This window comes from Panulirus ornatus, chromosome 66 (genome assembly GCF_036320965.1).
Source record: "Panulirus ornatus isolate Po-2019 chromosome 66, ASM3632096v1, whole genome shotgun sequence".
Taxonomy (NCBI): Eukaryota; Metazoa; Arthropoda; class Malacostraca; order Decapoda; family Palinuridae; genus Panulirus; species Panulirus ornatus.
This window is the reverse complement of record NC_092289.1, coordinates 7485131-7512021: the sequence shown is the minus strand read 5'-3', so window position 1 is coordinate 7512021 and position 26891 is coordinate 7485131. Positions and strand designations below refer to the sequence as shown.

The 26891-nt window shown below is 41.1% G+C and overlaps 1 protein-coding gene across 3 annotated transcripts in view; it reads left to right on the top strand.

The window, feature by feature from the left end:
• The window catches only part of ida (anaphase promoting complex subunit 5 ida), a 113616-nt gene extending 89490 nt beyond the window's left edge, over positions 1–24126 (top strand). For all 3 annotated transcript variants that reach the window (XM_071658198.1, XM_071658197.1, XM_071658199.1), the window contains exons 15-17: positions 3833–3952; positions 9160–9288; positions 23935–24126. In XM_071658198.1, coding sequence (XP_071514299.1) covers positions 3833–3952; positions 9160–9288; positions 23935–24054 — 369 coding nt within the window. In that variant the 3' untranslated portion in view covers positions 24055–24126. The remainder of the gene's footprint in view (positions 1–3832; positions 3953–9159; positions 9289–23934) is intronic.
• The last annotated feature ends 2765 nt before the right edge of the window (positions 24127–26891 follow it).

The following is a 26891-nucleotide window of genomic DNA, read 5'->3' as shown; positions in this document are numbered from 1 at the left end:
ATGAACCTCTGTAAGTGAAAACATTTTCCTGATGGATACACATGCCTTATATGGAAGGCCTTTAACCCTTTCATTACACCATATCAGATCTCTTGCAGGGTGTAGTACAGTACTAGAGTGCCAAGACAGATTTTTGCCTTTAGATGTTCAGTCCTTTCTTTTAAGTTCCAGCAGATACTTAACTTCACATTTTATTCATAGGCATCACAGTCAGCCACATAACATAACTGAAATAGATATTGCATATCATAGTGACCCATATATTGTCATGCTGAAACTAAGTAATTTTTTGGAAAAACAGTTTCTTTCACATTTTGCCTTCCATACTTCAAACCCATGCATGTAACAACTGCTGCCTCTCTTTTTTTTTTTTTTTTTTTACATATATCAGTTCTTACACTTCTTTCCTTTTGATTCAGCAACTCCCTTTCCTTACTTCTCACATTAACATTTCCACTCTTACATCCACCTCTTTCCTTTTTCACCTCCTTCCAGTACATTTCTTATTTTCCCGAAATTATCATACAACTTTCTTCCAAAATCTTTATCTACTTGTTCTTGGCTTTCCTCTATCAGCTTCTAAACAGTTTGCTAATGTATCTTGTATTCTTCCCTTTTCCTTTGCTGAACTTCTTCTGGTACATGCCTTTCGAGCAATCTACCATATGCCTTTTTCTTCTCTTCAACAGCATTTCTAATCTCTTCAGTCCTCCATGCATTGCCCTTTTTATTCCTATATCTATAAACCATGGAAAGCTGTGTAGGTATGTATATTTGCGTGTGTGGACGTGTATGTATATACATGTGTATGGGGGTGGGTTGGGCCATTTCTTTCGTCTGTTTCCTTGCGCTACCTCACAAACGCAGGAGACAGCGGCAAAAAAGAAAAAAAAAGAAAAAAAATCTGACTTGTATGTAACTACTAATTCTACAACCTTTGATTTTTTTTTCATACATATTCGCTGTTTCCCGCATTAGCAAGGTAGCATTAAGAACTGAGGACTGAGCCTTAGAGGGAATATCCTCACTTGGCCCCCTTCTCTGTTCTTTCTTTTGGAAAATTAAAAAGATGGGAGGAGAGAATTTCCAGCCCCCTCCCTCCCTCCCTTCCTCCCTCTTAGTTGCCTTCTGTGACACAGGGAATGTGTGGGATAGTCTTTCTACCCTATCCCCAGGGCTGACAACCTTTGATAGTCTTTCTAAAATATTTTAAAAACGTCAGTCACACATGACTGCATCCCTGCAGTCACTGTATTTCCATCTAAACTTTTAGTCACTCCCCTTCCATGCTCCTCCCTGTATTTTTTTCCAATTCCCCTTCTCACATGCCAATGCTTTTACCTCTCCATTCTTCCTTACACCATACTTCCATTTCTCCCTGATCCTCATCTCCACAAGAACTGAGATTGGTAAGTCTCCAAAGAATCCTGTCACAGCTGTAGCACCTAGCACGGCCATTTTCATCTTTCATTCACTGCCACGTAGTCAGTCAAACCATTTTGCTCTTCTCTACCAACATTTCTCATCCATGTATACCTGTGGGTCATCTTGTGCTGAAAAATGTGTTTACTAGGAATAAACTTCTCTTAGCACAGTCATCCACAAGATAACTTCCATTCTCATTTACTCTGAGGACTCCCCATTTATCAACTATCTTGCCAATTTCATCACACCCCACTTTTGCATTCACATCACCCATTACAAACACATGTATCTCTTTCTCAGAACTGTTTATAGTCATTCATATTTCTCCAGAATGTTTCATTTCATCCTTACCTTGCACAGTCTTCATATTCATAGATGCATATTCACATACCCATGCATACCACAATTTCAGTCTTTCCATCCATTCCATACTTGCTCTGTAACAACCTCCCATGCTCTCGGTGATAAAAAAATTGTCCATCCTTATTTCCCTCTTCTCTAGTAATTTTCATTCATTCCACTCATTACCAGCCCTCCTTCCATGCCCTTCCATAACTGGCATTCATCATTTCTATTTTCACCCCATATACCATGCCTAAGGATATGGGTTTTCCCAATCCCCAGCACATCCAAACTATAACTTCTTAACTTCTCCACCTTTTTAACTTCTCCACAAGCTCTCAGCTTTAACTCTCATCAGTCATCTCATTCACATTCATCCCATCACCCTCGATTGCTTGTTCCTTTTAATCCTCGGCATAACTAGTAGACACCAGTGCCACTTCTTAGCCTTTTGTGCCTCATTTTTGACAGGCCACTAACAGAGGGCTGCTTTAGTGCAGTGTTGATCAGAGGCAGCAAGGCTCCCAAATTGTCCAGAAAACTAAAAGCTCTAGCACACCTCAAGTGTTTTTCTGTATTTAAAGATGAAACTATTACTACTACTGTCATTGTCAGTGGATGAAAAGGTGTATGGTCTCACTGAGGAACTTCATGCTCCAAAGGACTTCATCTTTTCTCTGCTCTTGGCTCCTGTTTGGAGTGCAGCCTTGGAGCCATAGGAGCTCAGAAGGAGTCTTGGGATTGTAAGATTACAAATCAGTTATTAGAATTGCATTTAATTACTTAGATAAGAATATGTTGCATATATTATTTATAATTACCACAAGATCAATGTCTATGAAAGAATCCTGTGTTGGCTAATACCTTTCTAAAGGCTCCTGCAGCCCATAGCTGTGCTACTTCATGCAGCAGGGAAATGTAGACTCTTTTAGAGTGAAAAGTTCTTTGATGAGACTACACTCCCAGTGATCCTGCCTCACCAAAGGTGACCTTTTACTCACACTGAAACCTCTTGCTGGTGGAGTCTGGTAACATGGAAGTGAATTTCTTACAGCTTATGTTTGACATTTAACTTAGATTATTCATCTAAAGTTCAGTCAGATCACATAAAGGAACGAGAAGAACTAAAACTATAGGTAACTGGATAGCAACAAAGATGGTACAGGACCAGAACTAAGTGAGCTGAGTTACAAGTTAACTAATTCTCAAGTGTCTAAACCAGTGTGATGGTGTTGGTAGTGAACATTTCTCTGAAAGATGCATAGAGTAACCAGAGGTCATATCAGGAAATTGAGAAACTTGTTGAAAATGGTATAAGAAAGTACATTATAGTATGAGATTGGGGACGAGTGGAATAAGCTAAGTGATGATATAATGCATGAAACTGTTTACAAAAGTTTAAAATGCTGTACGTTAGTAATACAAGTTCAAGAGATGGGACCCCATGAGTACAGAATTTCATCCCTCTACCTCACAAATTAGGAATTAAAAAACAGGTGGTTACACTCACATTTCAGAATGAAATTACCAATACTGAGCAGTTCTGTGAAATTTGCAAAGAAGCAAAAAAGAGGCAACTTTAAGAAATATGTTAGAAAACATACAAAGGAGTATTTCTGTAGTATTATAGTGCTGGGTGAATGGAATAAGTTAAGCTATGAGACTAAATGCTGAGCATATACAAAAATTTAAGAATGTACATAATTGAAAAAACTAAGAAATGGTGCCCCAAAATTGTGATTTCCTTCTCATACTGGAGAAACTAGTACAATTATACCCACCCACACCCACCTTATTTCCATTTCTGTATTGCTCCCAGTTGCCTTCTATGTGCATTTTGAAAATATGTGTACTTTTTGTTAAAAAAGTTATCCCTGAATGGTTAGCTTTGGTTAGGTTAAAGGACTTAGAAAATATCTCAAATTGTGTGCAAAGTATTGTGTAAAGTTTGTATGTTTGATTTCTTTTTTAGTTCATGAAGCAACATCATTTTTACAGTTTTATATTAATTTAGAGAAATCTGAATCTTAATAGTCTTAATCTCTATGTCTGTAATTTGTTTCAGCTCCAGTTAGGCCTTCATAATGAGGCTGAGGTGAGTGTGGTAGCAGGTATGGGTGTTATCTTGGCTGGAGGTTCAGTTTATGACCAAGCTCGAGCCAGATTGGTAGCAGCTAAACTTCAGGTTAGTTTCAGCATTTTAGATTATCAAGAATTGTTAGTTAAGCATCCTTCACTTAATCCTTCCGCCACCACCTTAGTTTTTCCCTTATCCTTGTTCCCACCACTTCTGACACGTATATCTCTGTAATCTTCCCTTCCTCACTCATTCTCTCCATATTTCCAAGCCATTTCAGCACACCCTCTTCAGCTCTTTCATACTTACATATATTCTTTCTTTTTCTTTCATACTATTCGCCATTTCCCGCATTAGCGAGGTAGCGTTGAGAACAGAGGACTGGGCCCTTGAGGGAATATCCTCACCTGGGCCCCTTCTCTGTTCCCCTTCTCTTTTGGAAAATTAAAAAAAAAGTGAGAGGGGAGGATTTCCAGCCCCCCACTCCCTCCCCTTTTAGTCGCCTTCTACGACACGCAGGGAATACGTGGGAAGTATTCTTTCTCCCCTATCCCCAGGGATAATATACATATATATATATATATATATATATATATATATATATATATATATATATATACATACATATATATGGAGGGATGTCTGATCATTATCTTGTGGAGGCTAAGGTGAAGATTAGTATGGGTTTTCAGAAAAGAAGAGTGAATGTTGGGGTGAAGAAGGTGGTGAGAGTAAGTGAGCTTGGGAAGGAGACCTGTGTGAGGAAGTATCAGGAGAGACTGTGTACAGAATGGAAAAAGGTGAGATCAATGGAAGTAAGGGGAGTGGGGGAGGAATGGGATGTATTTAGGGAATCAGTGATGGATTGCGCAAAAGATGCTTGTGGCATGAGAAGAGTGGGAGGTGGGCTGTTTAGAAAGGGTAGTGAGTGGTGGGATGAAGAAGTAAGAGTATTAGTGAAAGAGAAGAGAGAGGCATTTGGACGATTTTTGCAGGGAAAAAATGCAATTGAGTGGGAGAAGTATAAAAGAAAGAGACAAGAGGTCAAGAGAAAGGTGCAAGAGGTGAAAAAAAGGGCAAATGAGAGTTGGGGTGAGAGACTATCAGTAAATTTTAGGGAGAATAAAAAGATGTTCTGGAAGGAGGTAAATAGGGTGCGTAAGACAAGGGAGCAAATGGGAACTTCAGTGAAGGGCGTAAATGGGGAGGTGATAACAAGTAGTGGTGATGTGAGAAGGAGATGGAATGAGTATTTTGAAGGTTTGTTGAATGTGTCTGATGACAGAGTGGCAGATATAGGGTGTTTGGGTCGAGGTGGTGTGCAAAGTGAGAGGGTTAGGGAAAATGATTTGGTAAACAGAGAAGAGGTAGTAAAAGCTTTGCGGAAGATGAATGCCGGCAAGGCAGCAGGTTTGGATGGTATTGCAGTGGAATTTATAAAAAAAGGGGGTGACTGTATTGTTGACTGGTTGGTAAGGTTATTTAATGTATGTATGACTCATGGTGAGGTGCCTGAGGATTGGCGGAATGCGTGCATAGTGCCATTGTACAAAGGCAAAGGGGATAAGAGTGAGTGCTCAAATTACAGAGGTATAAGTTTGTTGAGTATTCCTGTTAAATTATATGGGAGGGTATTGATTGAGAGGGTGAAGGCATGTACAGAGCATCAGATTGGGGAAGAGCAGTGTGGTTTCAGAAGTGGTAGAGGATGTGTGGATCAGGTGTTTGCTTTGAAGAATGTATGTGAGAAATACTTAGAAAAGCAAATGGATTTGTATGTAGCATTTATGGATCTGGAGAAGGCATATGATAGAGTTGATAGAGATGCTCTGTGGAAGGTATTAAGAATATATGGTGTGGGAGGCAAGTTGTTAGAAGCAGTGAAAAGTTTTTATCGAGGATGTAAGGCATGTGTACGTGTAGGAAGAGAGGAAAGTGATTGGTTCTCAGTGAATGTAGGTTTGCGGCAGGGGTGTGTGATGTCTCCATGGTTGTTTAATTTGTTTATGGATGGGGTTGTTAGGGAGGTAAATGCAAGAGTTTTGGAAAGAGGGGCAAGTATGAAGTCTGTTGGGGATGAGAGAGCTTGGGAAGTGAGTCAGTTGTTGTTCGCTGATGATACAGCGCTGGTGGCGGATTCATGTGAGAAACTGCAGAAGCTGGTGACGGAGTTTGGTAAAGTGTGTGGAAGAAGAAAGTTAAGAGTAAATGTGAATAAGAGCAAGGTTATTAGGTACAGTAGGGTTGAGGGTCAAGTCAATTGGGAGGTGAGTTTGAATGGAGAAAAACTGGAGGAAGTGAAGTGTTTTAGATATCTGGGAGTGGATCTGTCAGCGGATGGAACCATGGAAGCGGAAGTGGATCATAGGGTGGGGGAGGGGGCGAAAATTTTGGGAGCCTTGAAAAATGTGTGGAAGTCGAGAACATTATCCCGGAAAGCAAAAATGGGTATGTTTGAAGGAATAGTGGTTCCAACAATGTTGTATGGTTGCGAGGCATGGGCTATGGATAGAGTTGTGCGCAGGAGGATGGATGTGCTGGAAATGAGATGTTTGAGGACAATGTGTGGTGTGAGGTGGTTTGATCGAGTAAGTAACGTAAGGGTAAGAGAGATGTGTGGAAATAAAAAGAGCGTGGTTGAGAGAGCAGAAGAGGGTGTTTTGAAGTGGTTTGGGCACATGGAGAGAATGAGTGAGGAAAGATTGACCAAGAGGATATATGTGTCAGAGGTGGAGGGAACGAGGAGAAGAGGGAGACCAAATTGGAGGTGGAAAGATGGAGTGAAAAGGATTTTGTGTGATCGGGGCCTGAACATGCAGGAGGGTGAAAGGAGGGCAAGGAATAGAGTGAATTGGAGCGATGTGGTATACAGGGGTTGACGTGCTGTCAGTGGATTGAATCAAGGCATGTGAAGCGTCCGGGGTAAACCATGGAAAGCTGTGTAGGTATGTATATTTGCGTGTGTGGACGTATGTATGTACATGTGTATGGGGGGGGGTTGGGCCATTTCTTTCGTCTGTTTCCTTGCGCTACCTCGCAAACGCAGGAGACAGCGACGAGGTATAAAAAAAAAAAAAAAAAAAAAAATATATATATATATATGAATTGAGCCCACAAATAAGGTTGAAGAACTTACACAAAATACCCATGTAAGGGAGATGATCCATGTATAAATCTGCATATTTGTAGCATGGATTCATGATATATGAAAGGGTATTTGCATTCAACATCCTACTGTGTTGAGGCAAAGAATCCGTAACACGCTCAATTTTTTTTTTTCCATTAAAAAAATAATAACTACACATTAATTTGCTAATCAAGTATCACAAAGCTCATACATTATTTTGAAGTACATCAGGAATATTACCTAGGAAAGAACTATCATTATTACCACACCTCTCTTTTGCTCTCTCATTCTTTATCCATCCAACCCCTCTCATACCACATGTTGTCTTCATACGTTTGATTTCCAGTACATACAACCTCTTTATATTTTACTCTGAGGCCTACACCTTCCATCCTTTCGGTATTTATGGGATTACTGTATTATCAGACATGACTGTCTGTACCCCAAATAGACAAAGAGCTCTTGCCACTAATTGTACCCAAGACAGTTGCATTGCCTGCTTACACACCCTGTTGCTAACTTCAGCTCTGATGATTCCATTTGTTGCCATATCCCCAGTGAGGTATCTCCACTTCCTCCAAATTCTTACCATTTAAACTCACACTCCAGATAACGTGCATCTTTTTCATTTCACATAATTCCCTTATATCATAATATACTGTTATGGAAAACTTTAATTCCTTTTAAAGTAGATTTTAGATATTTTGTGAAGATAATTATCCATTCCAGTCATAGCATATGAGTAAAGAATTTTGCTGGTATCTTGGACATGGTGGTATCAGCTTGCTACATTAGCAAATGTTGAGGCTAAAACAGCTATATTTAACAATCTATTTATGAGAGTTATACGGGCAGAAAGAATGATTGTGTTCAATATAAGGGGCAAGCTAGATGGGACTTGAAAGCACAAAATAGTAATGAATAACAGAAGATAAAGTTGTGGAAATATCACCTTCCTGTTTTATTAGGAATCCCTAATTGATGTGATTTTGTTTTGTTGAATGTTTAAAGCACTAGAGCCTAATGGTTATTCAGCATTCTATAGCATGAAAAACCTATCTCAAAACTACATAAAAATGTTCATGTAGAGTTATACTTTTTGGCTCCCTTTAAAAATTTATTGAAGTATTTATATTATCATTATTGTCTAGAATTTCTCTGATAATTTTATTTCTACCATTATTATTTTGTGAAGGAGATTTGACTCTGACATTCTTATATTTATGGAGTTCCATGAATACCTGTTCTGTGGTAATACTGGTATTGCAGATGTCACATATGGGAGCAGGCCTCCTCCTCAGTAAGTGATTTTGGGTCAACATAACCTAACCAGTCCTCTTTGTTGACTGGGGATTGTTTATCCTGTAGACCCATGGTTACTTAATGAAGAGGAGAATTGCTCTGATATGTGAAGTCTACAGTTACAGTATGGCCATGGAACTGGTAATAATGGAGTGCTGCAAATAAAGAAGTCTCAGATTCAAAGCTGATATGTATATTTACATTGGAAAAATAAAGGCATTTGAAAAAAACTTTGACAGTAATGCTGATGTTAATAGTTTGATGATCTTTCATGGAAGCCAAAGTATATATTTCAATATAAACAGTTTTAAGCTTTTAGGTATCTTTTTCACATTAAAAAGCATACCGTAATCATTAGGTTCTGATGCTTTACAAAATCGACAAAATGGAATAAGATCAACTATCTGCTACATGAGATCTTGACTTTCTTGTTGAACTCCTTTTCACTCTGATGCCTTGCAGTTTTATCCACCTTTATGAATGCAAAGTATTATGAATACGGTGCCTTGTTTCTTTATTGTGACTTCATAAGCCTTGAACAATGTTCCGGGCATTAATTGTTCTGAGGTTGCGGATTTTGTTAAGTTCATCACATGGCATCTGTTTAATGATATTTTTTCATTTGATATCCCATTAATGAACTAGTTCATCTTTCTGTACATCTTGATGTTATGTTCATCACTTGATGTCCCCCTAATGAATAGTTCATTTTTCAGCATCATGTGTTGTCCTAATTCATTGCTTTAAGAGTGTATTTCACAAATTTAATAGCACTTTTCAGTATCAGCATTATTCAGCATGTTATGAAAGATCTAGTGTCTGTTTAAACCCTGCACAATACATCATTTCCATGAAAGACTGACACAAATACAATTTTGATTTTCAGGTTAGTAAAGCTAAGGGAAAGGATCGAATAGGGAAACTCTTGGAAACGGCAGTGTCACTAGAGCTTGTACGGAAACTTTTTATGAAAGTTAGAGCCTACCACAAAGTAAGGGAGACACTGTATTTCAGGGTAAGTTCTTTTACTTCCTTTTTTACTTATATATTATATTTATTTATTTATATAATTTATATAAATATATATATATATATATATATATATATATATATATATATATATATATATATATATATATATATATATATTTTTTTTTTTTCCAAAAGAAGGAACAGAGAATTGGGCCGGGTGAGGGTATTCCCTCAAAGGCCCAGTCCTCTGTTCTTAACGCTACCTCGCTAATGCGGGAAATGGCGAATAGTTTGAAAGAAAGATATATATGTATATATATGTTATCACAATAGTCCATGATGAAAGTTATGAAGGTGAAATTGCACTTCATTGGGTCATATGATTTTATCTAAAGTATTTTATCTATACATGTAGCATAACATGATTCAAGGAGACGATCCACCTCATCAGATGCCAGATCTTATGAAGATTATTGAAATGTCAACATCATACCAGAGGAACATGTCCAGCGTCTACAAACATAGACAACACACTGTTGTTATGCCACATGTATAGATAATTTACTTGTTAGATAAAGTTATATGTACTACTTCTAAAGTGATGAACTTTTTAAGTCTTCTGTTTGCATCATATCTTCCAGTCTTGCCCTCCACATAATCACTTCTAATTTAGCAACTGGCACAATGCCTGGAAGGTTGTGGTAACGCATGTACACTTACCATTACGTTCTGAGCAAAATCAGAAGGTTTGAATAATTCAACTTTAGAGGAAGCTACAGAAACTTTATCAATATATCTCCCTCCTCTGGTTTGGAAGCAGCAATGCCATCCAGGAAATTGAAAGCCTGCAATTCAGTGGAATGCTTGTGATGCTGAAGTAGGAGGTTCTGCTGTTCTGGTGTTATTGGAACAGTGGAGGGCAGAGATGAGGCTAGGTCCTCCAGCTCCATGGCTGATGTGCATCCCAAGACCTGCAGCCATGCATCTACCTCCATAGCTCATATCCTAATTTCATTCCTAAGGTCCTCCTTCTATCCCATTAGGTTTCTTATTTGCTGTATCATATGAACATCATCCATCTGGACAATGGTGTTATCAGACAGGTGTCTTGACAACTCTGCCATAAGGTTTTCCCTCCATCTTGTTCACTGCAGGACAACTGCTTATTGCTGATGGACAGACCTTTCACCCAGTTTTAGCACTATCAAGAAGATGCTGCTGCATCAAACACTGCAGAAGTTCATTCAGTTCCAAATATTATTTCTTTCCTTTTTCGTGTTTGCATGAGAAGAAAAGTGTCCGTCCAGAGGAGGCAAATCCTGCCAATGTTAAACAAACTTGAATATATTTTTATTATTATTATTATTATTCCATTGACCGCACGTCGACACCGGTATACCACATCATTCCAATTCACTCTATTCCTTGCACGCCTTTCACCCTCCTGCATGTTCAGGCCCCGATCACTCAAAATCTTTTTCACTCCATCTTTCCACCTCCAATTTGGTCTCCCGCTTCTCCTCGTTCCCTCCACCTCTGACACATATATCCTCTTTGTCAATCTTTCCTCACTCATTCTCTCCATGTGACCAAACCATTTCAAAACACCCTCTTCTGCTCTCTCAACCACACTCTTTTTATTACCACACATCTCTCTTAATGGATTTGTATGTAGCATTTATGGATCTGGAGAAGGCATATGATAGAGTTGATAGAGTTGCTCTGTGGAAGGTATTAAGAATATATGGTGTGGGAGGCAAGTTGTTAGAAGCAGTGAAAAGTTTTTATCGAGGATGTAAGGCATGTGTACGTGTAGGAAGAGAGGAAAGTGATTGGTTCTCAGTGAATGTAGGTTTGCGGCAGGGGTGTGTGATGTCTCCATGGTTGTTTAATTTGTTTATGGATGGGGTTGTTAGGGAGGTGAATGCAAGAGTTTTGGAAAGAGGGGCAAGTATGAAGTCTGTTGGGGATGAGAGAGCTTGGGAAGTGAGTCAGTTGTTGTTCGCTGAAGATACAGCGCTGGTGGCTGATTCATGTGAGAAACTGCAGAAGCTGGTGACTGAGTTTGGTAAAGTGTGTGAAAGAAGAAAGTTAAGAGTAAATGTGAATAAGAGCAAGGTTATTAGGTACAGTAGGGTTGAGGGTCAAGTCATTTGGGAGGTGAGTTTGAATGGAGAAAAACTGGAGGAAGTGAAGTGTTTTAGATATCTGGGAGTGGATCTGGCAGCTGATGGAACCATGGAAGCGGAAGTGGATCATAGGGTGGGGGAGGGGGCGAAAATTCTGGGAGCCTTGAAGAATGTGTGGAAGTCGAGAACATTATCTCGGAAAGCAAAAATGGGTATGTTTGAAGGAATAGTGGTTCCAACAATGTTGTATGGTTGCGAGGCGTGGGCTTCTCTTTATTACCACACATCTCTCTTACCCTTTCATTACTTACTCGGTCAAACCAGCTCACACCACATATTGTCCTCAAACATCTCATTTCCAACACATCCACCCTCCTCCACACAACCCCATCTATAGCCCATGCCTCGCAACCATATAACATTGTTGGAACAACTATTCCTTCAAACATACCCATTTTTGCTTTCTGAGATAATGTTCTCACCTTCCACACATTTTTCAATGCTCCCAGAACTTTTGCCCCCTCCCCCACCCTGTGACTCACTTCCGCTTCCATGGTTCCATCTGCTGCCAAATCCACTTCCAGATATCTAAAACACTTTACTTCCTCCAGTTTTTCTCCATTCAAACTTACCTCCCAATTGACTTGTCCCTCAACCCTACTGTACCTAATAACCTTGCTCTTATTCACATTTGCTCTCAGCTTTCTTTTTATACTTTACCAAGCTCAGTCACCAGCTTCAGCAGTTTCTCACCTGAATTGGCCACCAATGCTGTATCATCAGCGAACAACAACTGACTCACTTCCCAAGCCCTCTCATCCACAACAGACAACATACTTGCCCCTCTCTGCAAAATTTTGGCATTCACCTCCCTAACCACCCCATCCATAAACAAATTAAACATCCATGTAGACATCACACACCCCTGCCGCAAACCAACATTCACTGAGAACCAATCACTTTCCTCTCTTCCTACTCATACACATGCCTTATTTTTTTTTTTTTTTTTTTTTTGCTTTGTCGCTGTCTCCCGCGTTTGCGAGGTAGCGCAAGGAAACAGATGAAAGAAATGGCCCAACCCACCCCCATACACATGTATATACATACGTCCACACGCAAATATACATACCTACACAGCTTTCCATGGTTTACCCCAGACGCTTCACATGCCCTGATTCAATCCACTGACAGCACGTCAACCCCGGTATACCACATCGCTCCAATTCACTCTATTCCTTGCCCTCCTTTCACCCTCCTGCATGTTCAGGCCCCGATCACACAAAATCATTTTCACTCCATCTTTCCACCTCCAATTTGGTCTCCCTCTTCTCCTCGTTCCCTCCACCTCCGACACATATATCCTCTTGGTCAACCTTTCCTCACTCATTCTCTCCATGTGCCCAAACCATTTCAAAACACCCTCTTCTGCTCTCTCAACCACACTCTTTTTATTTCCACACATCTCTCTTACCCTTACGTCACTTACTCGATCAAACCACCTCACGCCACACATTGTCCTCAAACATCTCATTTCCAGCACATCCATCCTCCTGCGCACCACTCTATCCATAGCCCACGCTTCGCAACCATACAACATTGTTGGAACCACTATTCCTTCAAACATACCCATTTTTGCTTTCCGAGATAATGTTCTTGACTTCCACACATTCTTCAAGGCTCCCAGAATTTTCGCCCCCTCCCCCACCCTATGATCCACTTCCGCTTCCATGGTTCCATCCGCTGCCAGATCCACTCCCAGATATCTAAAACACTTTACTTCCTCCAGTTTTTCTCCATTCAAACTCACCTCCCAATTGACTTGACCCTCAACCCTACTGTACCTAATAACCTTGCTCTTATTCACATTTACTCTTAACATGCCTTATATCCTTGATAAAAACTTTTCACTGCTTCTAGCAACATATGTACATATTCATAATTGTTTGCCTTCATCCATACTGGGCACTACCCCACCCCACAGGAAACAGCTTTGGTACCCCCTGCTTCAGTGAGGTAGCTCCAGGCAAACAGTTAAAAAAGGCCACATTCATTTACATTCAGTTTCTGGCTGTCATGTGTAATGCACTGAAACCACAACTCCCTATCCACATCCAGGCCCCACAGACCTTTCCATGGTTTACCCCAGAAGTTTCACTTGCCCTGGTTGACAGCACATTGACCCTGTTATACCACATCCCTCCAGTTATTCTATTCCTTGCATGCCTCTCACCCTCCTGTATGTTCAGGCCCTGATCACTCAAAATCTTTTTCACTCCATCCTTCCACCTCCAGTTTGGTCTCCCTCTTCTCCTTCTTCCTTCCAACTCTGAAACATATATCATCTTTGTCAACCTTTCCTCACTCATTCTCTCTGGATGTCCAAGCCTATTCAGCAAACCCTCGTCAGGTTTCTCAACTACACTTTTTTATTACCACACATATCTCTTACCCTCTCATTACTTACTCGATCAAATCAACTCACACCACCTGTTGCCTTCAAACATTTCATTTCCAGTACATCCACCCTCCTCTGTACAACCCTATCTATAGCCCATGCCTCACAACTATACAATATTGTTGGAACTTACTATTCCTTCAAACATACTCATTTTTGCTCCCTGAGATAGATTCACCCCCTCCCCCACCCTTTGACTTACTTCTGCTTCCATGGCTTCATTTGCTGCTAAGTCCACCCCCAGATATCTAAAACACTTAACTTCCTCCATTTTTTTTTCCATTCAAACTTACATCCCAACTAACTTGCCCCTCATCCCTGCTGAACCTAATAACTTTGGTCTTATTCACATTTGCTCTTAACTTTCTCCTTTCACACACTTTTCCAAACTTAGTCACCAGCTTCTGCAATTTCTCACTTGAATCAGCCACCAGTGCTATATCATTGGTGAACAACAACTGACTCACTTCCCAGGCCCTCCTATCCCCAACAGACTGCATACTCATCCCTCTCTCCAGAACTCTCACACTTACCTTCCTAACCACCCCATCCATAAACAAATTAAACAACCATAGGGATATCACATATCCCTGCCACAGACAAACCATCACTGGGAACTAGTCACTTTCCTCTCATCATACTGGCACACATGCCTTATATTCTTGATAAAAACTTTTCACTGCTTGTAGCAGCTTACTTCCCACACCAAATACTTTTAAGACCTTCCTCAAAGTATCCCTGTCAACCCTGTCATATGCCTTCTCCAGAACCATAACTGCTATATACAAATCCATTTGTTTTTCTAAATATTTCTCACACACAAAATATATGCTGATGTGCTGTCAATGGACTGAACCAGGGCATGTGAAGTGTCTTTGGTAAACCATGGAAAGGTCTGTGGGGCCTGGATGTGGATAGGGAGCTGTGGTTTCGGTGCATTACACATGACAACTAGAGACTGAATGTGAACAAATGGGGCCTTTTTGTTTGTATTCCTGGCACTACATCACTGAAGCAGGGGATAGTGATGCTGTTTTCTGATGGAGTGGGATAGCGACAGGAATGGATGAAGGCAAGCAAGGATGAATATATACATGTGCATGTATGTAATGTCTGCATATGTGTATATATATGTATGTATGTGTTGATATGTATGTGTATGTATTTGTGCGTATGTGGGTGTTTATGTACATATATGTGTATATGAGTGGATGGGCCATTCTTCGTCTGTTTCCTGGCGCTACCTCGCTGACACGGGAAGCAGCATTTATGTATAGTAAATAGATATATAATATACATGTATTCATTTAATCATACTTAATCGCTGTTTCCGGCATCAGCGTGGTAGTGCCATGAAACAAACGAAGAATGGTCCATCCACTCAGATACATATATATCCAGGCCCCACAAAACTTTCCATGGTTTACCCCAGACACTTCACATGCCCTGGTTCAATCCATTGACAGCACGTTGACCTCAGTATACCACATCGTTCCAATTCACTCTCTTCCTTGCATGCCTATCACCCTCCTGTATGCACAGGCCCGGATCGTTCAAAATCTTTTTCACTCCATCCTTCCACCTCCAATTTGGTCTCCCACTTCTCGTTCCCTCCACTTCTGACACATATCCTCTTTGTCAATCTTTCATCATTCATTCTCTCCATGTGACCAAACTATTTCAATACACCCTCTTCTGCTCTCTCAGCCACACTCTTTTTATTACCACACATCTCTCTTACCCTTTAATTACTTACTCAATCAAACCACCTCACACCATGTATTGTCCTCAAACATTTCATTTCCAACACATCCACCCTCCTCTGCACAACCCTTTCCATAGCCCATGCCTCACAACCATATAACATTGTTGGAACCTTCCAACTATTCCTTCAAACATACCAACCTGTGACTCACTTCTGCTTCCATGGTTCCATCCTCTGCTGAATCCACACCCAGATATCTAAAACACTTCACTTCCTCTAGTTTTTCTCCATTCAAACTTACCTCCCAATTGACTTGTCCCTCAACCCTGCTGAACCTAATAACCTTGCTCTTATTCACATTAACTCTCAACTTTCTTCTTTCACACACTTTACCAAAACCAGTCACCAACTTATGCAGTTTCTCACCCAAATCAGCCACCAGCACTGTATCATCAGCGAACAACTGACTCACTTCCCAAACCCTCTCATCCACAACAGACTGCACCCTTGCCCCTCTTTCCAAAACTCTCGCATTCACCTCCCTAACAACCCTTTCCATAAACAAATTTAACAGCCGTGCAACCCTGCTGCAAACCGACATTCACTGGGAACCAATCACTTTTCTCTCTTCCTACTCATACACATGCCTTGCATCCTTGATAAAAACTTCTCACTGCTTCTAACAACTTACCTCCCACATCATACACTCTTTAATACTTTCCACGAAGCATCTCTATCAACTCTATCATATGCCTTCTCCAGATCCATAAATGCTACATACAAATCTAAGTATTTTTCACATACATTCTTCAAAGCAAACACCTGATCCACACATCCTCTACCACTTCTGAAACCTCACTGCTCTTCCCCAATCAGATGCTGTGTACATGCCTTTACCCTCTCAATTAGTACCCTTCCATATAATTTTCCAGGAATACTCAACAAACTTATACCTCTGTAATTTGAACACTCACCTTTATCCCCTTTGCATTTATACAGTGGCACTACATGCATTTCGCCAATCCTCAGGCACTTCACCATGAACTATGGCATACTTACATTGAATATCCTTACCAACCAGTCAGCAACAGAGTCACCCCCTTTCTTAGTGAATTCCACTGCAGTACCATCCAAACCCACTGCCTTGCCGGCTTTCATCTTCTGCAGAGCTTTCACTACCTCTTCTCTGTTTACTAAACCATTCTCCCTGACACTCTTACTTCGCACACCTTCTCAACCAAAACACTCAATATCTGCCACTCTGTCATCAAACACATTCAACAAACCTTCAAAATACTCACTCCATCTCCTTCTCACCTCACCACTACTTGTTATTACCTCCCCATTAGCCCCCTTCACTGATGTTCCCATTTGTTCTTTTGTCTTAAGCACTTTATTTACCTCCTTCCAAAACATCTTTTTATTCTCCCTAAAATTTAATGATACTCTCTCACCCCAACTCTCATTTGTCCTTTTTTTCACCTCTTGCACCTTTCTCTTGATCTTCTGCCTCTTTCTTTTATACATCTCCCAGTCATTCACACTACTTCCCTGCAAAAATTGTCTAAATGCTTCTCTCTCCTCTTTCACAAACAATCTTACTTCTTCATCCCACCACTCACTACACTTTCTAATCTGCCCACCTCCCACCTTTCTCATGCCACAAGCATCTTCTGCACAAGCCATCACTGCTTCCCTAAATACATACCGTTCCTCCCCCACTCCCCTTACGTCATTTACTCAACTTTTTCCTTTCTGGACGTATATATACATATATGCCCATACATACATATAGATGCATATATATATCAACATATATGCATATAGTGAAATATATGCAAATAGTGAAATTGGAGAAAAAATGTAGCTTAGACATTGAAGCTTATTGATACAGTGGTTAAATTGATGAGAACTGCTATTGACGTTTGTGTAAATAAATTATACATTTCCTTTTTTCCATAGCCAGAGGTTGAACCATTATGTGACATTCATTTTTTTCATTCATTTCAAGCTAGAAGTTTCAGTTTTCTAAATTGATATATGTGTCGGAGGTGGAGGGAACGAGAAGAGGGAGACCAAATTGGAGGTGGAAAGATGGAGTGAAAAAGATTTTGTGTGATCGGGGCCTGAACATGCAGGAGGGTGAAAGGAGGGCAAGGAATAGAGTGAATTGGAGCGATGTGGTATACCGGGGTTGACGTGCTGTCAGTGGATTGAATCAAGGCATGTGAAGCGTCTGGGGTAAACCATGGAAAGCTGTGTAGGTATGTATATTTGCTTGTGTGGATGTATGTATATACATGTGTATGGGGGGGGTTGGGCCATTTCTTTCGTCTGTTTCCTTGCGCTACCTCGCAAACGCGGGAGACAGCGACAAAGTATAAAAAAAAGAAAAAAAAAAAAAATATATGTATGTGTGTGTGTGTGTATATGTGCGTATGTATGTGTATGTGTGTGTATGTGTATATGTATATATATATGTATATTATCCCTGGGGATAGGGGTGAAAGAGTGCTTCCCACGTGTTCCTCACGTGTCGTGGAAAGCGACTGGAGGGGACGGGAGCGGGGGGCCAGAAATCCTCCCCTCCTTGTATTAACTTTCTAAAATGGGAAACAGAAGAAGGAGTCACGCGGGGAGTGCTCATCCTCCTCGAAGGCTCAGATTGGGGTGCCTAAATGTGTGTGGATGTAACCAAGATGTGAAAAAAGGAGAGATAGGTAGTATGTTTGAGGAAAGGAACCTGGATGTTTTGGCTCTGAGTGAAACGAAGCTCAAGGGTAAAGGGGAAGAGTGGTTTGGGAATGTCTGGGGAGTAAAGTCAGGGGTTAGTGAGAGGACAAGAGCAAGGGAAGGAGTAGCAATACTCCTGAAACGGGAGTTGTGGGAGTATGTGATAGAGTGTAAGAAAGTAAATTCTCGATTGATATGGGTAAAACTGAAAGTTGATGGAGAGAGGTGGGTGATTATTGGTGCATATGCACCTGGGCATGAGAAGAAAGATCAAGAGAGGCAAGTGTTTTGGGAGCAGCTGAATGAGTGTGTTAGTGGTTTTGATGCACGAGACTGGGTTATAGTGATGGGTGATTTGAATGCAAAGGTGAGTAATGTGGCAGTTGAGGGAATAATTGGTATACATGGGGTGTTCAGTGTTGTAAATGGAAATGGTGAAGAGCTTGTAGATTTATGTGCTGAAAAAGGACTGATGATTGGGAATACCTGGTTTAAAAAGCGAGATATACATAAGTATACTTATGTAAGTAGGAGAGATGGCCAGAGAGTGTTATTGGATTACGTGTTAATTGACAGGCGTGCGAAAGAGAGACTTTTGGATGTTAATGTGCTGAGAGGTGCAACTGGAGGGATGTCTGATCATTATCTTGTGGAGGCTAAGGTGAAGATTTGTATGGGTTTTCAGAAAAGAAGAGTGAATGTTGGGGTGAAGAGGGTGGTGAGAGGAAGTGAGCTTGAGAAGGAGACCTGTGTGAGGAAGTACCAGGAGAGACTGAGTACAGAATGGAAAAAGGTGAGAACAATGGAAGCAAGGGGAGTGGGGGAGGAATGGGATGTATTTAGGGAATCAGTGATGGATTGCGCAAAAGATGCTTGTGGCATGAGAAGAGTGGGAGGTGGGTTGATTAGAAAGGGTAGTGAGTGGTGGGATGAAGAAGTAAGAGTATTAGTGAAAGAGAAGAGAGAGGCATTTGGACGATTTTTGCAGGGAAAAAATGCAATTGAGTGGGAGATGTATAAAAGAAAGAGACAGGTCAAGAGAAAGGTGCAAGAGGTGAAAAAAAGGGCAAATGAGAGTTGGGGTGAGAGAGTATCATTAAATTTTAGGGAGAATAAAAAGATGTTCTGGAAGGAGGTAAATAAAGTGCGTAAGACAAGGGAGCAAATGGGAACTTCAGTGAAGGGCGCAAATGGGGAGGTGATAACAAGTAGTGGTGATGTGAGAAGGAGATGGAGTGAGTATTTTGAAGGTTTGTTGAATGTGTTTGATGATAGAGTGGCACATATAGGGTGTTTTGGTCGAGGTGGTGTGCAAAGTGAGAGGGTTAGGGAAAATGATTTGGTAAACAGAGAAGAGGTAGTGAAAGCTTTGCGGAAGATGAAAGCCGGCAAGGCAGCAGGTTTGGATGGTATTGGAGTGGAATTTATTAAAAAAGGGGGTGACTGTATTGTTGACTGGTTGGTAAGGTTATTTAATGTATGTATGACTCATGGTGAGGTGCCTCAGGATTGGCGGAATGCATGCATAGTGCCATTGTACAAAGGCAAAGGGGATAAGAGTGAGTGCTCAAATTACAGAGGTATAAGTTTGTTGAGTATTCCTGGTAAATTATATGGGAGGGTATTGATTGAGAGGGTGAGGGCATGTACAGAGCATCAGATTGGGGAAGAGCAGTGTGGTTTCAGAAGTGGTAGAGGATGTGTGGATCAGGTGTTTGCTTTGAAGAATGTATGTTAGAAATACTTAGAAAAGCAGATGGATTTGTATGTAGCATTTATGGATCTGGAGAAGGCATATGATAGAGTTGATAGAGATTCTCTGTGGAAGGTATTAAGAATATACGGTGTGGGAGGAAAGTTGTTAGAAGCAGTGAAAAGTTTTTATCGAGGATGTAAGGCATGTGTACGTGTAGGAAGAGAGGAAAGTGATTGGCTCTCAGTGAATGTAGGTTTGTGGCAGGGGTGTGTGATGTCTCCATGGTTGTTTAATTTGTTTATGGATGGGGTTGTTAGGGAGGTAAATGCAAGAGTTTTGGAAAGAGGGGCAAGTATGAAGTCTGTTGGGGATGAGAGAGCTTGGGAAGTGAGTCAGTTGTTGTTCGCTGATGATACAGCGCTGGTGGCTGATTCATGTGAGAAACTGCAGAAGCTGGTGACTGAGTTTGGTAGAGTGTGTGGAAGAAGAAAGTTAAGAGTAAATGTGAATAAGAGCAAGGTTATTAGGTACAGTAGGGTTGAGGGTCAAGTCAATTGGGAGGTGAGTTTGAATGGAGAAAAACTGGAGGAAGTGAAGTGTTTTAGATATCTGGGAGTGGATCTGGCAGCGGATGGAACCATGGAAGCGGAAGTGGATCATAGGGTGGGGGAGGGGGCGAAAATTCTGGGGGCCTTGAAGAATGTGTGGAAGTCGAGAACATTATCTCGGAAAGCAAAAATGGGTATGTTTGAAGGAATAGTGGTTCCAACAATGTTGTATGGTTGCGAGGCGTGGGCTATGGATAGAGTTGTGCGCAGGAGGATGGATGTGCTGGAAATGAGATGTTTGAGGACAATGTGTGGTGTGAGGTGGTTTGATCGAGTGAGTAACGTAAGGGTAAGAGAGATGTGTGGAAATAAAAAGAGCGTGGTTGAGAGAGCAGAAGAGGGTGTTTTGAAGTGGTTTGGGCACATGGAGAGAATGAGTGAGGAAAGATTGACCAAGAGGATATATGTGTCGGAGGTGGAGGGAACGAGGAGAAGAGGGAGACCAAATATTAGGTGGAAAGATGGAGTGAAAAAGATTTTGTGTGATCGGGGCCTGAACATGCAGGAGGGTGAAAGGAGGGCAAGGAATAGAGTGAATTGGAGCGATGTGGTATACCGGGGTTGACATGCTGTCAGTGGATTGAATCAAGGCATGTGAAGCGTCTGGGGTAAACCATGGAAAGCTGTGTAGGTATGTATATTTGCGTGTGTGGACGTATGTATATACATGTGTATGGGGGGGGTTGGGCCATTTCTTTCGTCTGTTTCCTTGCGCTACCTCGCAAACGCGGGAGACAGCGACAAAGTATAAAAAAAAAAAAAAAAAATATGCATATGCATACGCATAAACTTATACATGTATACATGTACATATTCATACTTGCTTGCCTTCATCCACTCCTAGCGCTAACCCGCCCCAGAGGATACAGCATTGCTACCCCCTGCTTCGGTGAGGTAGTGCTAGGAAAGCAGACAAAAAAGGCCACATTCGTTCACACTCAGTCTCTAGCTGTCATGTGTAATGCACTGAAACCACATATGATTTTTATGCCTGCTCAGTTTCCTACCTTGTTGAGGTTGCAATTGGAACATTATGTTAAAATTTCTAGAGGAAAATTCCCTGTTAGCTCAGTCCTTTCTTCGTACTTTTGGAAAGTAATAATACAAGAAGGGAAGTATTTATTATATTATTTTGCTTTGTCGCTGTCTCCCGCGTTTGTGAGGTAGCGCAACGAGACAGATGAAAGAAATGGCCCAACCCACCCCCATACACAATGTATATACATACACGTCCACACACGCAAATATACATACCTATACATCTCAGTGTACACATATATATACACACACAGACACATACATATATACCCATGCACACAATTCACACTGTCTGCCTTTATTCATTCCCATCGCCACCTCGCCACGCATGGAATACCATCCCCCTCCCCCCCATGTGTGCGAGGTAGCACTCGGAAAAGACAACAAAGGCCCCATTCGTTCACACTCAGTCTCTAGCTGTCATGCAATAATGCCCGAAACCACAGCTCCCTTTTCACATCCAGGCCCCACACAACTTTCCATGGTTTACCCCAGATGCTTCACATGCCCTGATTCAATCCACTGACAGCACGTCAACCCTGGTATACCACATCGATCCAATTCACTCTATTCCTTGCCCTCCTTTCACCCTCCTGCATGTTCAGGCCGCGATCACACAAAATCTTTTTCACTCCATCTTTCCACCTCCAATTTGGTCTCCCACTTCTCCTCGTTCCCTCCACCTCCGACACATATATCCTCTTCGTCAATCTTTCCTCACTCATTCTCTCCATGTGCCCAAACCATTTCAAAACACCCTCTTCTGCTCTCTCAACCATGCTCTTTTTATTTCCACACATCTCTCTTACCCTTACATCACTTACTCGATCAAACCACCTCACACCACACATTGTCCTCAAACATCTCATTTCCAGCACATCCACCCTCCTGCGCACAACTCTATCCGTAGCCCACGCCTCACAACCATACAACATTGTTGGAACCACTATTCCTTCAAACATACCCATTTTTGCTTTCCGAGATAATGTTCTCGACTTCCACACATTCTTCAAGGCTCTCAAGATTTTCGCCTCCTCCCCCACCCTATGATTCACTTCCGCTTCCATGGTTCCATCCGCTGCCAGATCCACTCCCAGATATCTAAAACACTTTACTTCCTCTAGTTTTTCTCCATTCAAACTTACCTCCCAATTAACTTGACCCTCAACCCTACTGTACCTAATAACCTTGCTCTTATTCACATTTACTCTTAACTTTCTTTCACACACTTTACCAAACTCAGTCACCAGCTTCTGCAGTTTCTCACATGAATCAGCCACCAGCGTTGTATCATCAGCGAACAACAACTGACTCACTTCCCAAGCTCTCTCATCCACAACAGACTACATACTTGCCTCTCTTTCCAAAACTCTTGCATTCACCTCCCTAACAACCCCATCCATAAACAAATTAAACAACCATGGAGACATCACACACCCCTGCCGCAAACCTACATTCACTGAGAACCAATCACTTTCCTCTCTTCCTACACGTACACATGCCTTACATCCTCGATAAAAACTTTTCACTGCTTCTAACAACCTGCCTCCCACACCATATATTCTTAATACCTTCCACAGAGCATCTCTATCAACTCTATCATATGCCTTCTTCAGATCCATAAATGCTACATACAAATCCATTTGCTTTTCTAAGTATTTCTCACATACATTCTTCGAAGCAAACACCTGATCCACACATCCTCTACCACTTCTGAAACCACACTGCTCTTCCCCAATCTGATGCTCTGTACATTCCCTCACCCTCTCAATCAATACCCTCCCATATAATTTACTAGGAATACTCAACAAACTTATACCTCTGTAATTTGAGCACTCACTCCTATCCCCTATGCCTTTGTACATGGCACTATGCACGCATTCTGCCAATCCCCAGGCACCTCACCATGAGTCATACATACATTAGATAACCTTACCAACCAGTCAACAATACAGTCACCCCCTTTTTTAATGAATTCCACTGCAATACCATCCAAACTTGCTGCCTTGCCGGCTTTCATCTTCTGCAAAGCTTTTACTACACACTAAAAAGTCATGATTTTACAATAAGCAAGATATGAGTGGAGGAGTGGCAGTTGAAGGAAACAACATCTGACAAGCAAATTGTTGGTGGGTGCTACATGTAAGCCCTGCCATCATGGCTAAATCTCATTGTAGGTAGGTACTTCCACCTATCATAGCTTTTTCTGCAAGTGCTTGAGATACTTAGGATCTATTTATTTTACTCCCATGTACAATCCCCAGTGATATATGTATATAAGTGTAAATTACATGTGTATGCATCTGTATATGTCTGTACTTTCAGGCACGATTATATCATGAGGTGGGATACATAGAAGAACGCAATAAATGTGCACTTGAATTTCGTCAGTTTGAACTACAACACCCCTGCCAATCATACCAGCTCTCTATCAATTCATTTTGAATTGTTTTATGAATGTAACAAAGTTCTCATTAAGTTATTGTACTTTTTATAAATACACTTTCTTGTACATAATACAGATTTTTATTATCAGTAATCTAATATAATTGTCTTTAATTGATGTACTTCATGTTAATAGTTTCAGGGTGAGTCATTAGACTTCATGAAAGAACACATTTTGTAAGGTAAGTACTTTTATACTCCATAAGTACACTCTGAATATTCATGTTTGGAGAAAATCCAGTGGTGAGAGTCATACATTCTGAACATCCATGGTAAATATCATTGACATGAGGATTTTTTCATACTTGATCGCCATTTCCTGTGTTAGCGAGGTAGCACTAGGAAACAAAGAAAGACACATGTACTCACATACACATGTATATATACATTTGCGGATACACATATTTACATATATATTATTTATTTATATTTATTATACTTGTCACTGTCTCCTGCATTAGCGAGTTAGCGCAAGGAAACAGACGAAAGAATGGCCCAACCTACCCACATACAAATGTATATACATAAACACCCACACATGTGTATGTGAGAAATACATAGAAAAACAAATGGATTTGTATGTTGCATTTATGGATCTGGAGAAGGCATATGATAAGAGTTGATAGAGATGCTCTGTGGAAGGTATTGAGAATATATGGTATGGGAGGCAAGTTGTTAGAAGCTGTGAAAAGTTTTTATCGAGGATGTAAGGCATGTGTACAAGTAGGAAGAGAGGAAAGTGATTGGTTCTCAGTGAATATCGGTTTGCGGCAGGGATGCGTGATGTCTCCATGGTTGTTTAATTTGTTTATGGATGGGGTTGTTAGGGAGGTGAATGCAAGAGTTATGGATAGAGAGGCAAGTATGCAGTCTCTTGTGGATGAAAGGGCTTGGGAGTGAGTCAGTTGTTTTTCGCTGATGATACAGCGCTGGTGGCTGACTCGAGTGAGAAACTGCAGAAGCTGGTGACTCAGTTTGGTAAAGAGGTGTGAAAGAAGAAAGCTGAGAGTAAATGTGAAGAAGAGCAAGAGCCATTTCCACCCCACAGGAAATAGCACAGATGCATGAAGGAGAGGCTGCACCAGGAAACAAAGAAACGTTACAGCCATTCACTTTTATTCTCTAGCTATCATGTTTAATACACTAAAACCACAACTTTGTCCACATCCAGGCCCCACAGACCTTTCCATGGTTTACCCCAGACATTTCACATACGCTGGTTCAATCCATTGATAGCACGTCAACCTCTGTATACCACATTGTTCCAATTCACTCCATTCCCTGCATACCTTTCACCCCTCTGCATGTTTAGGCCTCGATTGGTCAAAATCTTTTTCACTCCATCCTTCCTCCTCCAATTTGGTCTCCTGGTTCTCCTTGTTCCCTCCACTTTTGGCACTTATATCCTCTTTGTCAACTTTTCCACACTCATTCTCTCCATATGTCCAAACCATTTCAGCACACCCTCTTCTGCTTTCTCAACCACACTCTTTATTTCCACACCTCTCTCTTACCCTTTCATTACTTGCTCCATCAAATCACCTCATGCCACATATTGTCTACAAACATTTAATTTCCAACACATCCTCCCTCCTCTGCATACCCCTATCTATAGCCCATGCCTCGCAGCCATATAATATTGTTGGAACTATTATTCCTTCAAATGTATCCATTTTTGCACTCTGGGATAACGTCAATTCTTTCTTTCTACACATTCTTCATTACTCTAGACCTTTGCTCCCTCCCCCACCCTATGACTCACTTCCACTTCTTTGGTTCCACTCTCTGCCAAGTCCACTCCCAGATATCTAAAACACTTCTTCCTCCAGTTTTTCTCCATTGAAACATACCTCCCTACTGAATCTAATAACCATGCTTTTATTCATATTTACTCACAAGTTTCTCTTTTCACACACTCTTCCAGACTCAGTCACCAACTTCTGCAGTTTCACCCTTGAATCAGTCAACAGTGCTGAATCATCAGCGAACTACAACTTACTCACTTACAAGGCCCTTTCATCCCCAACAGAGTGCATATTCACCCCTCTCTCTAAGAGTCTTGCATTTACCTTCCTCAGCACCCCATACGTAAACAAATTAAACAACCATGGTGACATCACACACACCTGCTGAAGACTGACCTTCACTGGGAACCATTCGCTTTCCTCTCTTCCTATTTGTACATAAGCCTCACGCCCTTGATAAACTTGTACCTCTGCAGTTTGGACACTCACCTTTTTCCCCTTTGCTTTTATATGGCACTATACATGCATCTGCCAATCCTCAGGCACTTTGCCATTATCCATACATAAAATTGATATCCTTACCAACCAATCAATAACAGTCACCCTGCTTTCTTGATAAATTCACCTGCAATACCATCCTCTCCTGCCACATTGCCACATTTCATCCTTCACAAAGCTTTTGCTATCTCCTCTTTCTTCATCAAACTACTCTCCATGACTCTCTCACGTCACATACCACCCTTACCAAAACACCTTACATCTGCCACTTTATCATCAAACACATTTAACAGTCCTTCAAAACACTCACTCCACTTCCTCCTCACTTCATCACTACCTGTTATCACTTACCCTTTTGTTCCCTCCACCAAATTTCTCATTTTTTCTCTTGTCTTTCACACATTATTTACCTCCTCCCAAAACATTCTTTTATCCTCCCTAAAGTTTAATGATACTCTCATCCCAACTCTCATTTGTACTCTTTCTCAACCCTGCACCTTCCTCTTAACCTGCCACTTTCTCTTATACATCTTTCAATCAATTGCAATCCTTCCCTATAAGTACTGCCCAGACACCTCTTTTACCTTTTTCCGT